We start from the raw sequence: 12,641 nt of genomic DNA on the forward strand, positions 1-12,641 counted from the left end.
CAGTCGCTCACTGCAACCGATGAGAACCTGATATCGTTGAACGCACTCTGGCCGGAGACACATCCCTTGCAAGGCAGGTTGTCGATCTGCTGATTCGTCGCCAAACTGAGTAGAAAGAATACCAAAATAACGAAAAAAACAAACCGCAAGATCCACTAGCTCAATGGAGTAGATCGTGTTGACTACGCCAGGAAGAGGATGGAACCGGGAGACTATTATTTCATACGTCGTCGCCTCTTCCACCAAGACGCCGTCGCGAGGACACAAAACTTCACAAAGAAGGTAAACAAACAGCAGGCAGACGTTGGTCTATGGTTCCTCTCGTCATCCGATCCCGAATCGGCGGTCGGAGACGAGGAGAAGTTGAAGAAAAACGCTGATCCGAAGGCTCTGACGGCTAGGGCTCCACCGAGCTCCTGGCGGCTAGGGTTTGCAAACTGCTCACGGTTCATCAACTATTTTACATACCCGTACTAGTTTTTTCTTCAGACGTTTTTTTTATGGGAAGTTCCTTCTTAAATTAAAACAAAATAAGAAGGCCCTGACCGGACCCTATCAACATCAGAAAGGCCCGTTTTGAATGAAGCCCAGCATGAATAAGAAGGCCCGTCGACTCGCATCCCGCAAAACGGCCTGCCCGCCGGTCGCCGCACGACGAGGGAAACCCCAGCGCTCCCACGGCAGCAGAGGCCCTCGCCGCTCGAGAGGGCCAAGGCCGACGCTTCCGAGCGCGCGGGCAGCGGAGGCGCTCGCCGCTCGAGGACGCCGAGGCCGACGCTTCCGACGGCGCGCACCGCTGGATTGACGCTTCGCGCCTCGGCCCGCACAAGGTACGGAACATATCGCGAAGTCTGAGTGCTGTTAGCCCTTTATTCATCTACTCGTGAGCTAGAACGTAAGTTAGCTTGTTAAGTTTTAAATTGCGAGCAGGTGGATTTGCCAGGGGCAGGAATGGCTGGTAAAAAAGAGGTATAAATGTTCTTTTAACATTTCCTATGGATTCCAAGTTCTTCTCTTTACTTATCTAGTTTATTCTGAAATAGACAATACCCTTCGAGTTTGCAAAGCTTGAGATCAAAAGAGGACAATACGGTTCTTTTTTGGTATTTTATCAGATGAACAAGCCCTCTAACCTTCCAAAATCAGTCCAGCCGGCAAAAACAAATTGGCCGAGGGTTTGTTTGGATCTGGAGCTTCCACATGATTTGTCTCAACTTTCTGCTACGAATGACTTGAATCATCCAAACATCATGCATATTGAAGCACTCAAAGAAGTTGATGACAAACGAATAGCAGCTTTTCTTGAATGCCATGATGGTCCTCTTGTAAGACATCTGCTCAATATAGACATGGTTGACTGTGATGGTGCTGAGTCATGAGGTAAAACCTATTGTTTTTATTTACATGTTGTGTTGTTATTGTTCATAATGCAACGTCAAAAACTCTGCAGGCAAATCGTTGAATCCGTTGAAGAACTCAGAAAAAATGGTTTCTGTCATGGGAACTTGTGTCTGAAGAATATCTATTACTTCAATGGAAAGCATGGAATTGTCGTTAAACTTGTCAACCTTCAGAACCAAGGTTAGGTTACGTACTAATACAATGTTTACCACAAAATTTTGAATAGCAGGCTAAGGGTCTTAGCGGCTGGGTCCTTATCCTGATAATTGTTCAGCTCTGTAATGACCTTGTCTTGGATTTCTTCATCTTTAATCATTTTTGTGATGCAAGTAATCAGATCTGAATGTGCTATTCACCTCAATATCCATTTTTTCGGATAATAGAATAGCCAGCCAAGTGCAGTGGCGTCTTGAGCTTATTGTCCCATCTTCTACTAGTAAGTGCGCACGTGCACGCACGCCCTAGAATATGAACATTTAAATCAAATCACATTCATTTTAAGTAATTTGTTTTTGTTACTCTTTTTTCTCACCAAGCAACTTTAACAGGTGCCATAGTGTAGCGATCTAAGTGTGCGCGTTCAATGTACAATCCGCGTACATTCCATCAGATAAAACCACGTACATTCCATCGGATAACGAGCAATGGTATTCATCCTACTTTTTGGAGAGTAATAGAGTTGGGATCGGTACTCAGAAAGAGCCAAAACTTGATCAGTCACAAAGCTCCCTACTGTTTAATTCAAGATTATTAACTTCTGTATCCATGGAAATTACAGCTGCCTCCTTTAGAGCTCATAATGTCCAGCCACTGTTCCATTACCATTCATGGACTCTCATTGCACAAGTATTAAACTCCTTCTCAAGATTATCCAGCAAGCCAATGTCCTGAATGATCATAATGTCAACCTACAGAAATGAGCTCTGGAAAGTGCGAACCATACCATTCTAAATAGTGACTGGTACTGGATCCTCGCTTTTTCAGGGCTGAACTTCAGCTTATACCTAGACAAATTGTGGGACAATCCTAGGCTCATTGGACCTAGATCATGTTCTGCTAGTCCAGACATTAGTTCAGTGAGCTGCTCTCTCAACCAATCTCATCAGTTCCATCACAGCCCCATTGCCCACTGAACAGAGTGTAAAATTAAGTAGAAAAAATGAAGAACATTCATCATTTGCGAGAGCAAGAACAATATGCACTCAATAATGAACCAACAAAACAGCAAAACATGATGTTAAAGTTACGGCAAAACAAATCTCATGATTTGGGAACAAGACATGAAGTTTAGGACTTAATTGCCCTGCCTAGGGCCATGGCAGGGGGGGTTCTCACCAGCGGGCGGGCGTGGCTTGGCGAATCGATTCCAGGCAGGAGGGACGGGGCTGAGGCGGCGGTGCGTGAGGAGCCGGTGGCATGGGAGCTACGGGGCGCGGCGTTCAAAAAAGCGTTAAGCGAGATTAAGCGGTGCTTAAGCGTTTGTACGGACACTGTACGGACAGTTCAAAATGTAGATTTTCTCGCACACATAAGCCAAATTTTTGTGTGTTTTTCTATCCTAAATCCTAAACAAGTAATCCATGCATGATCTAAGCAAACACCAGGAACAAAGACACTTGAACACACAGACACACAGCGTTCAAATCTTTCCCAAAGGCTCCAAATGCCTGAAGCATCCATACAAAGCTAGGAAGGCTTTTTCATAGAACCACTGGGATATGTACTCAAAAGTTTTGTCCCCCTTTTCTTCTCTTTACTGAGTTGACAGCTTCTGATTTCTCTTCACAGACTCTTCTGTAGTGGGCATGCAGAACTTCTCCGTATGACTACCTGCACCAGCTCTGGTGTTAGAGATTCTCGCACCTTTGCTTGAAAACCAAAAAACCTCGTTGCCACAATCTTCTCCTCTTGATCCTCCATCTCCCTCGGGATCTATGTTAACTTCACTTCTTTTCCTTTGTTTTCCCTGACTTTCTTAGCCTTTTCTTCAGTCTTCTTTGGTGCTTGGGCACCAATAGGCACTTAGGAGTTAGCAATATCTGCTCTATTGATGTTGGCAAGGTGGTATCACACCCTTCTAATTCCACCTGCGCACAGCTTCTCACAGTAGTTGCACTTCATTTGATGCTTCTTGTTGATGTTAGGAAGAGTGCCAAAAAAAACTGCAAGCCAAAGCAAAATGAACATACCCTGCTAGAGTGCTTCACATGATAGAGAAAAACGAGAACTTGCCTTGCGCTGGTGGTGGCTGAGACATTGTCAGCTCGTGGTGTTCGCGCTGGTCGCAATCTGCTTGGTGGTCTTCCTCTGCTGGTCACAGCAGAAGAGGGAGCAGGCATGCAGAATCCTTGCTTGATGCTTGGTTGTCCTCCACTCCTCCTCGACGACGGTCACAGCCTCAGACGAAGCTGCTGCTGGGCGCTGCCTCTTTCTTGCGAGGGAGACGAGTGGGAAATGGTTGGGTTAGGTCTTGTGTGCTCTGGGAGATGGCCTGAAACATCTGTGCGGTTGAGTTTGGGCCTTTGCCTAATGCCAATTTCAAAGTCCATTGCGAATTTTGGCCTGGAAACACAAAATGATTAGGTGCAGCTAAATTCGTAGTGGCTATGCCAGTTAGTGCCATTTAGCAATCATGAAACTTTTAGCTTTCGTGCTCTCCAAATGCTATAACAGCGCTATAGCCCGCAATTCAAATCTAAACATAATATTTTCCTTTGCAAGCATGACTACAGAAGTTGCACAATTGCAGGATTGGATCGCGGTGGGATCCTTGCTTGATGGTATTTCAACTTCGGTGAAGAAATGGCATCCTCGATACTCTTTCTTAGCCATTGATGATGCAGCAAGGAAATTAATGGAATTGACAAATCCGTGAGTATGAAATTTGTTAATTTAATGAAAATAATTGGATGCCTAGGATGTTGTAAGTGCTTAAGCTAACCTTTCCTTTTTGTTTAGTGCATTGCTGCAAGACATAAAGAAGGAGACGGTCAGGCGTCCCTTCTTTTGGGAACCACAAAAGCGAGTAAACTTTTGGGTTCATGATATTCCTAAAGCTTTAGGAATTAATTCTTTTGTGGCAAAAATTTACAATTATCCTAATTGGAGACTTCCTTGGAGTACGCGCATTAATCCACAACTTCTGAAAGCAATGAACAATTATCGTAAAGAAAAGGCAGAAAAGGAGCGGGAATCATTGGAGAATCAAAATGAGCAACCGGAGGAAAAGGATACTGATTACAATGTGAACGATCCGCAGCAATATGTAAAATGCATAAGCGGTGCCTACAGTCATGCCGAAGAGTTGCATGTAACAATCTGACCTGAATAAATTAGTTAATTGAAATAAATAAAATAAATGAAACATGCCTTTACATTTTTCTTATTGCAGGGAAAGGTTTTAGCCGCAAATGGCAATCCTATTCCGATTGATAGTGCAGTTCAAAGGTCTGATCCAGAATTATGCATTGTTCTATATAGTCTTCTTACAGGTATGTTTTGATGACATTTTTATTTCCCGAGAGCATTCCTTCTGGCTAGATCTTTCACTCTCTCTTTTGCGAGATTATTCTGCTTGCATTTCAGGCTTTAATCTTTATAAGATTATGCTGATTGTTCTTCTATAGTTACTTGTGTTTTCTCTTGATCTCCCAACTTCCTAGTTCTGTCGGCTATTTACTGATGCATTTCTTGGTGTCAATTAAATCTGAAATTAGTACAAGCGAAGGGTATCCAACCACTGCAAGAAATATACTTTAAATCTTGGTAGTGGATTTGACTTGGTGCAATATTTTTTTGCGTATATAAACCTGTCCCAATTCTTGGTTTGTTGTGTGAACCAAACCATCTTGCTACATGTGGTGTGTCTGATTTACAATGATGTTTTTTGTTTACAAGGCCGCCATGACGTGTCTAGGAACATTTTCCTTTTTTTGCTAAATACAGTGATTGCAATGTTGACATGATGCCTAACTGTCTCATTATTTATGCTACTTCAGACTAAGCTGAGCATGGACAACCAGATGTCAAATGAGAGTAGACGAGGTCAGAGCAGGACAAGAGATGAGATGAAAGTTCGGAGCTTTTTGTGCGAGACAACATGATAAGCTAAGGACAGCTCGGCAGCCCTTGCGCTTCTCTTGGCAGGACAAACCTGTTTGTTTCGGTCTCGTGATTCCAAAATTTTGTATGGTCAGTTGTTATGTTTGAAGTTAGTTGCTGATGCGGCACTCTTGGTGTCCCATAAACCTATTACATTTTACTGATGCTGCATTCTGGATGCTTGCTCTTGTGCTGGTCAGTTAGTTGTTATGCTGCCTTTTCATGGGGATCGTTGGTGTCCCATAAACATGTCTTTACATTTCTGATGACGTGGAAGACCAAACATTAACTACACTTAGTGGGATGAACTTTATAGAGTTGGAGGGGTTAATCTGCACTACCTCATAATTCGAGGGCTAAGGTTATGGAATTATCTCCACTTGGCACCCTTGTAGTTCGGTTACTAGGGTTGCAAGTGGGAACCCACATAAGTCTCACTTCTAGTTCATTTGGGATTATCTAGTTCAAAAACTTGACTCAAAATTTGAACTAAAATTAAAAAATTGCACTAGAAGTGGGACTTAAGTGGGTTCCCACTTGCAACCCTATCGGTTACCCACACGTTACTCTCGAGTTGACGTTCTGCTCAAGAGAACTTTTTCTCACGCTTTACTCATAGCGAGTTTCCCTAAATGAGGATTTTTGCTCTTATATATACCCGCATTTCACGATCCCCATCAGCCTGCTCCACTTCCACCGCCAACACCAAGCTTGCCCCTACTCCCTATTTTGCAATTAGTACCTCACCGGCACCTATTAGTCCCATAACCATGTCTATCTCCGACGCAAATATAGAGCCACCCTTTGGCTACAAGACCCCATAAATGGATAGGAGCCCTGTTGTCTTGCTCTCACCGTTGCCTTCCTCAACTCTCTGATCTATCTCCGACATCCCTCAAGAAAATCTCCATCCGTCTCCCCATATGATTAAGGTTGGAATTCGGATTGTCCTCTTAATTACCTCCCACCTTGGTGCGATCGGCGGTGGTTGCCGCTCCTCCTAATGAGCCATTGACATATCCCATCGCCGTGGTTAGCTAACTTCGCCGGCACACACTACAACGCCGTGTCATCCTCCGTGGATCATGTGAGGGCACAGGTAATTATAATTGTGGTCTCTTATCCCATCAAATGTGTAAATAACCATTAATTTAAAAGGAAAATTGATCATTCCACATCTTTCTTTGTTTATTGAGCATCAGAATTCGACTTCCGGCCTTTTTTTTAGAACAATTCGACTTCCGGCCTTATAAATCATGCAGCCCACATCGCCCGATTTAGTCTATCTCTGAATTATGTTGCCCATCTTACCGGCCCATAGATCAACCATGCCTGATATATCCCCAGCCAGCCACCTAAATAGTTGCTTTTGATTTTGGCTTTTTGCTTATACCATCATCTAACAATATCAAGTCAAATGTCAAAAGCCAAAGCCGAAAACACATAATTTGTTACTTTTGTGGCTTATAAGCCAAAATTCAGAAAGCAGTTTTAACCCCAACCAAACAAGGCTTAGGTTAACCAAAGCCACCGGCGCAGGGCTTTGCGTAAGCGGCACATAAATGTGAGTTAGCAAAACTGGCGTTTCCCCCTTTCTGGTGCCGGCACCATGTATTCTTCTGTGCGGTTGGGAGCAACAAAATCCCCACGGCAAACAAAGCTTCCGTTTCTTCCACAAATGCAAACTGCATCCGCATCCCGCCATGCCTGGCTGCGTGCGCGCTCAGGATATACACATCGATCCGACGTGTCTAGCTAGCTTTTCCACCATCGGAATCCGGAAACAGCTCCTGGTAGCACACGGACCCAGCCGGCCGCCATGTCGTTTCTTGATCCCTTCCTCAGGAAGATTGATCGAGCGTTCTTGGAATCATGCATGCGGTTAGCAAAGTGATCAGATGAGATCAAGCTGGAGGGTGGAACCTGGCTGTGTTAGCGCGCACGGTTCAATGTACATCCCGTCCGGCATTCATCTGAACTGATCGATATCCCTATGTAAAGTGGAGTACCTCACACGTCCCCTGTTCCGCTCGCTCGCGTGTATAAAAAGCCGGCTAATGGCGCCCCTGAAGCTCATCCCATCTCATCTCATCTCGAGTAGCTAGCACATTCTCCTTTGCTTAATCAGTAATCAGTAGTAAGTGGTAAAAATTAAACCACCAGGTAAGTAAGTAAGTAAATTAACGAGATGGTGGGGAAGAATGGTGCCCCTGCGCCAGTGCCAATGCAGCTGATCCCGTTGGGGAGGCGGGCAAGGGAAGCCGCGGATCGGGAGAAGGCTGAGGCGGCGGCGAAGGAGCGGGCGGAGCGCGGGACGAAGAGGAAGAGGGAGGCTCTGGCTCAAAAGAAGACTCAGACCCGGAGCAACCTCCGGCGGCTCGTGGACGCGTTACGCGTCGTGTTCCCTGAAGGCTCCAAGTGCGACACCCTGCCCTCGGCACATAGCGTATCGCTCATCTGCCGCTTGCTCGGTATGCATCGTGACGCCTGAGTTTTTAATTTACTGTTGTAGCCACTTTCAAAAAAAATAAAAAATACTGTTGTAGCAACGCAAGTAGTATGGTCAAAGGGCATGCATTTAGATTTGTAAGCTATATACAAAATCGGCAAATGTACAGATCAAGTTGCTAATGGTGCATGCATGTTTTTTTTTTCAGAGGAGATAAGACCGGAGGACGTCGGGCTAAGGCCGGATGGTGCCCGCTACTTCCAGGAATTGGATGAACGCGGCGCCCGGGGCACCCCGGCCATCACAACCAAGAACCTGTATGAGTGCGACACTTTCACGGTAACACATCGTTCGACCACGTGATGTGGATACTCCTTGAAACGTATATATAATTAATGTGCATGCACAGGTGGCCGCGTTCCTCCTTTCCCCAGGAAAGGTGATGCCGCTCCACGACCACCCGCGCATGACGGTGTTCAGCAAGATCCTCATGGGGTCGGCCCATGTCACCTCCTACGACTGGGTGCAGCCTTCCCTCTGCTTGGATCGACGCTGTAATATAACACATCTCCCTGCTAATTAATTCAAATCACCCCTCACTATCTAGCTCGTACTAGTAGTTCATGCTTGTCTTTAATCCAAAATGAAAAGCGTGAGACAGTGTACTTAGTCTGTCACTACATATATGCTTGTCAGGGTTGCTGGCGCAGAAGGTGCTGGACAAGGAGTTCACGCCGGAGTCCGGAGCCTGGGCCCTGTACCCAGACACCGGAGGCAACGTGCACCGGCTCGCCGCCGGCGCGGACGGCCCCTGCGCCTTCATAGACGTCCTCTCGCCGCCTTACGGCTCGCCGCTGCAACAAATCGGCGGCAGTTTTTACGAGGACATGCCCTTCAAAAAGATCCACCCTGCAGGTATACCTGATCTTAAGCATATTACGCCTATAACATTCACATGCTGCAGATCGAGTTTTTAATTTAATTACTGTAGCTTATTGTTGGCTGGATGGGCATGCATGCAGTTCCGAACCAAATTAGCGAGGAACAGAAGGGCAAGCTGGCATGGCTGCAGCAGATCGGCGTGCCCAAGGACCTCAACTTGATTACCTTGCAGAACCGTGGCCCGGGAAGCCAGTAGAACTCGAGATATCGGACGGCGCAGAAGCTGTGCCGCAGCTTGTTCCATTTCAGTTTGCATGGATCGTTGACGGTGGTCATGTCCTAAATAAACTCGGCCGTGCATGCATGTATCACCTCGCTATGTACTCGGTCGAATTCCGTGGGTGCGTGTATGTGTTATGTCTATGTTTCTTTAGGTTTGTTCGAGAACAAAATGTTTCTCTAGGTTTCCTTTTAGTTTATTTCAGCAGTCTTGTTTTTGCTTCTTTTTTTTTAGTAGAAAATTCCAAAATAAATTGTTTCCTTGTAGATCTTGCTAAGATGACTTCTGGCAGTAACCCCGTACTGTAGAAGGAGTTCTTTAATTAGTTTTAATTTGATGTCTCGAGAAACTTTGCGTAATGCCTGGTTCAGAATAAATAATATGAATGCCTGGTTCACTCCGGCGTGAACTCCTTGTCCAGGCGCCAGCAACCCTGACAAGCATATATGTACTGACAGACTAAGTACACTGTCTCACGCTTTTCATTTTGGATTAAAGACAAGCATGAACTACTAGTACAATGAATGGGGTTAGTTTTCTACGGTCTCATCTCCAAAATATACTGAAATTTCAGTATAGAAGGCATTTCTCTCCTCACACCAACTCTTATCTGAAACCAGCCAATGCAAGTTCTTCTGACTTCTTGATCAGGCAATGCATGAAGAAGAATGTTAGTTACTCCAAGGTAGAGTGGAGTAATACATGAGATTTATTGATTGGTCCAACACTTTATTAGACCCTCCTTGGTTACTGTAACTTCAGAGATGATCGAGCCCTGACCTGAAAGGAGGCCAAAGTTCATGGTGACTCCACCGCTATCTAGCCCACCTTTTCCACCACACACGTGTCCTTTTTTTTTCTTTTAATCTCTGGCGACATGAGATTAACAGGGTGGTCCTCTCTTCCTTCTTCCTCTCCTTTCTCTCTCTCCTTCCTCTCCTCTTCCTCACGACTCACGCTCTCTGCACCATGGGGAAGCCCGGCCTCGGTGCCTGTCCGATCCAACTCCGTGCAGGAGAAGGAGGACGCCACGCCGTCGGGAGCAGCCGCCGTGGAGGACGTCTAGAGCCGTTGGGTCCCTGCACATGGATTGACTGCATCGAAGGTGTAATTTTTGTGCTGATTTAGTGGGGATCTTTCTGCTTATTTTGCGAGGATTCTGGATACCACTTGGTACTGTGATTGAGGATTGAGAGGTACATGGTACTCAACTCTATAATTCCATTTGTTTGATGTAGTTTAGTGTGCATTTTAATGCTAACGTACTAAGATGTACCCCATGTACTAGTCATGTGCCTCGATGTATTTGTGACGTGCCTTGATGTACTTGCATGTGCCTTGATGTATTTGTCATGTACCTTGATGTGTCTCTGATGTGTCTTGATGTACTTGTCATGTGCATCGATGTATTTGTGATGTGTTTTGATGTACTCGCATGTGCCTTGATGTACTTGTCATGTATCTTTATGCGTCTCTGATGTGTCTTGATTTATCTGTGATGTGTGCTGATGTACTTGTCAAGTATCTGTCACGTACTGTAGTTTTTTTCTGAAAAAAATGTGATGTGCCATACAATGTAGTAGTCATAAATCCATACACACGAGGTACTTAAAAAGTGATAATGTACATGTGATGTACCATACGATGTACTCCTCTCCTAAGTTCATGTATACGAGATATTTGAAAACTGATAAGGTACAGTTTATTTACCATAATGTACGAAATATGTATTTCAAAACATGTTATGTACCACAATGTACTTGAAAATGGGACAGAGATGCATAGAACGAGAGAGAACCAGATAAAAATAAAGAGTTGTCAATAAAAAAAATGCGTGCCTGCCACAAGTACTAGTTCCCTGCTAATCTCTCTGTAGTAGAGGACAAAATAAATTAATTTGGTGGGCCTGAGGTGAAACATGTGGCTGGAAAGATGGGGCTAGACAGCGGGGTGTCACAGCCCCCGCGTTACTGAAAGAAGGTAGAAGCTACTTCTCCATCTAAAGCTATCCAAGCTATATATAGAGAAACTTGTTGGTTCTCCGACTGAAACTGAAATTTTAAGGATTAAAAAAAATCCTTCGAAAAGGCTGACGAGGTAGTACTTGTTAGCATCCAGGTGCTGCTTTGGGGGCTCCCACGGCCACTGAGCTTACTAGAAAAAGGCATCAGATTAATTAGTCATACATTGGCAACAATTAATTGTCATGATGATGAATTTGAAACTATTGTGACGCTAGATAGCTCTAATGTTGAAACTCTGAAAATGGTTAATACTTATAGCATCCCTACTGTTGATTATGATGATTGTTCTTAATTTGAAGGAAATTAGTGTTGTTCTGCAAAAATTAACTAGAGATCCTTCGGTGGAAACTTCCAAGACAGTTATTGTAAGGTTTATTACCAAGCATTTGCTTGATGAGAAAATTGGGCCAGGGTTCCTAGGGGGCCTTGGGCCCACAAGTCTCGGCCCAAGGAATCCTTTGGCCTCCTTCTTCGCTATAAATCAGTGTCATTTTTTTTCTTCCACCGTAAATTTGTAGTGGGATCCTTATAAAATCATTGTCAGATTTGACCTCAAGAATTCTCGATTTAAAGACTATGAAAAGTAAACGAACCAAGGTAAGAGTTGCACAAATAGGTTGAGACAAAAACTTTACCTCAAAAATACTGGATACAAAATGCATGTATCACTCATTTTCAAGAAATATTAGCTTGTGGAACCCGTGGGTGTATACACTTGGGCCAGTTGAAACAAGTATGGGCCCAGCTCAAGGTATACATACTCGCAGGCCCACAAGGCAGGTTTATATCGCATATACAATCTAATTGTAATGTGGTATGACTATTCACCAATAGTACAACGACTCATATGATCATTACAACATTATATATCGCAATAATATTCGGCAGCTCATGAGAGAGAGAGAGAGAGAGAGATGTATGCACCTGTATTTTATCTCCATGTGGAGACTACTCATGTATCCTCAAGAGGTCATCAAGCATCATGGTGGAGGAAACTAATTTGAGATTGGATTTTGATTGCCCGAGCCGTGGAGTTCAATAGCGCATATAGTTAGGTTTCTGGTTCCGGTATCTCTTTTGGAATAGGGCTCACTTATGGTGGATACATACACAGAATGATTAAGGAGTCGAGGTGAACATGCGGAAAAGATGGACCATAGGGGGGGCTCCCTCGGAAGGGTAGGCTGGTGCCTTGCCAAAGCACCAGGATAACCACCCAGCCAATGATGTGTCCTCTGGTCGTGATCTTTGCAAAACTCTCCATCCCTCTATCTTAATCGCATCTGCGAAGTTTTGTCAAGTTCCTAGAAGTTTCATGCGCGTAATCACAGATTAAGGAAAGTTCTGGAATCCATTAACTAGGGGGATTAGTCTTCAAATAATTGATTTTATAGGATAAGATAACATTAAACAGTTAACTTAACAAGGTGTCGGTAGGAGCAGCTGGTCGGGTCTTCATAGCGCGCTGTGCTTGGACGACAAATTCTGTCGGCAATGTTCTAGT

At 44.5% G+C, this 12,641-nt stretch overlaps 2 protein-coding genes across 5 annotated transcripts; both read left to right on the forward strand.

Moving 5' to 3' along the window:
* The first annotated feature begins 631 nt into the window (after window positions 1–631).
* Window positions 632–5,749, forward strand: LOC100842716. 4 transcript variants are annotated; one of them, XR_002961543.1, is made up of 8 exons: window positions 632–830; window positions 931–969; window positions 1,044–1,380; window positions 1,451–1,581; window positions 4,151–4,276; window positions 4,360–4,711; window positions 4,793–4,892; window positions 5,400–5,749. XR_002961543.1 is itself a non-coding variant. In XM_010233613.2 (8 exons), exons 4-8 carry the CDS (start codon window positions 1,534–1,536, stop codon window positions 5,402–5,404), a joined length of 627 nt encoding a protein of 208 aa, XP_010231915.1. In that variant the 5' UTR covers window positions 634–830; window positions 931–969; window positions 1,044–1,380; window positions 1,451–1,533; the 3' UTR covers window positions 5,405–5,749. The 4 variants fall into 4 exon arrangements, 3 of the variants coding, with proteins under 3 accessions (XP_010231915.1, XP_003561674.2, XP_024312259.1); XM_010233613.2 differs by having other exon boundaries at window positions 634–830; window positions 4,151–4,272; XM_003561626.3 differs by having other exon boundaries at window positions 634–830; window positions 1,116–1,380; window positions 4,151–4,272.
* A 1,941-nt stretch (window positions 5,750–7,690) lies between these two features.
* Window positions 7,691–9,089, forward strand: LOC106865782 (plant cysteine oxidase 1). The gene is made up of 5 exons (XM_024456795.1): window positions 7,691–7,706; window positions 8,160–8,290; window positions 8,361–8,505; window positions 8,648–8,866; window positions 8,974–9,089. Exons 1-5 carry the CDS (start codon window positions 7,691–7,693, stop codon window positions 9,087–9,089), a joined length of 627 nt encoding a protein of 208 aa, XP_024312563.1.
* Window positions 9,090–12,641: the final 3,552 nt, after the last annotated feature.

The sequence above is a fragment of the Brachypodium distachyon genome, chromosome 1 (assembly GCF_000005505.3).
Source record: "Brachypodium distachyon strain Bd21 chromosome 1, Brachypodium_distachyon_v3.0, whole genome shotgun sequence".
Classification (NCBI taxonomy): Eukaryota; Viridiplantae; Streptophyta; class Magnoliopsida; order Poales; family Poaceae; genus Brachypodium; species Brachypodium distachyon.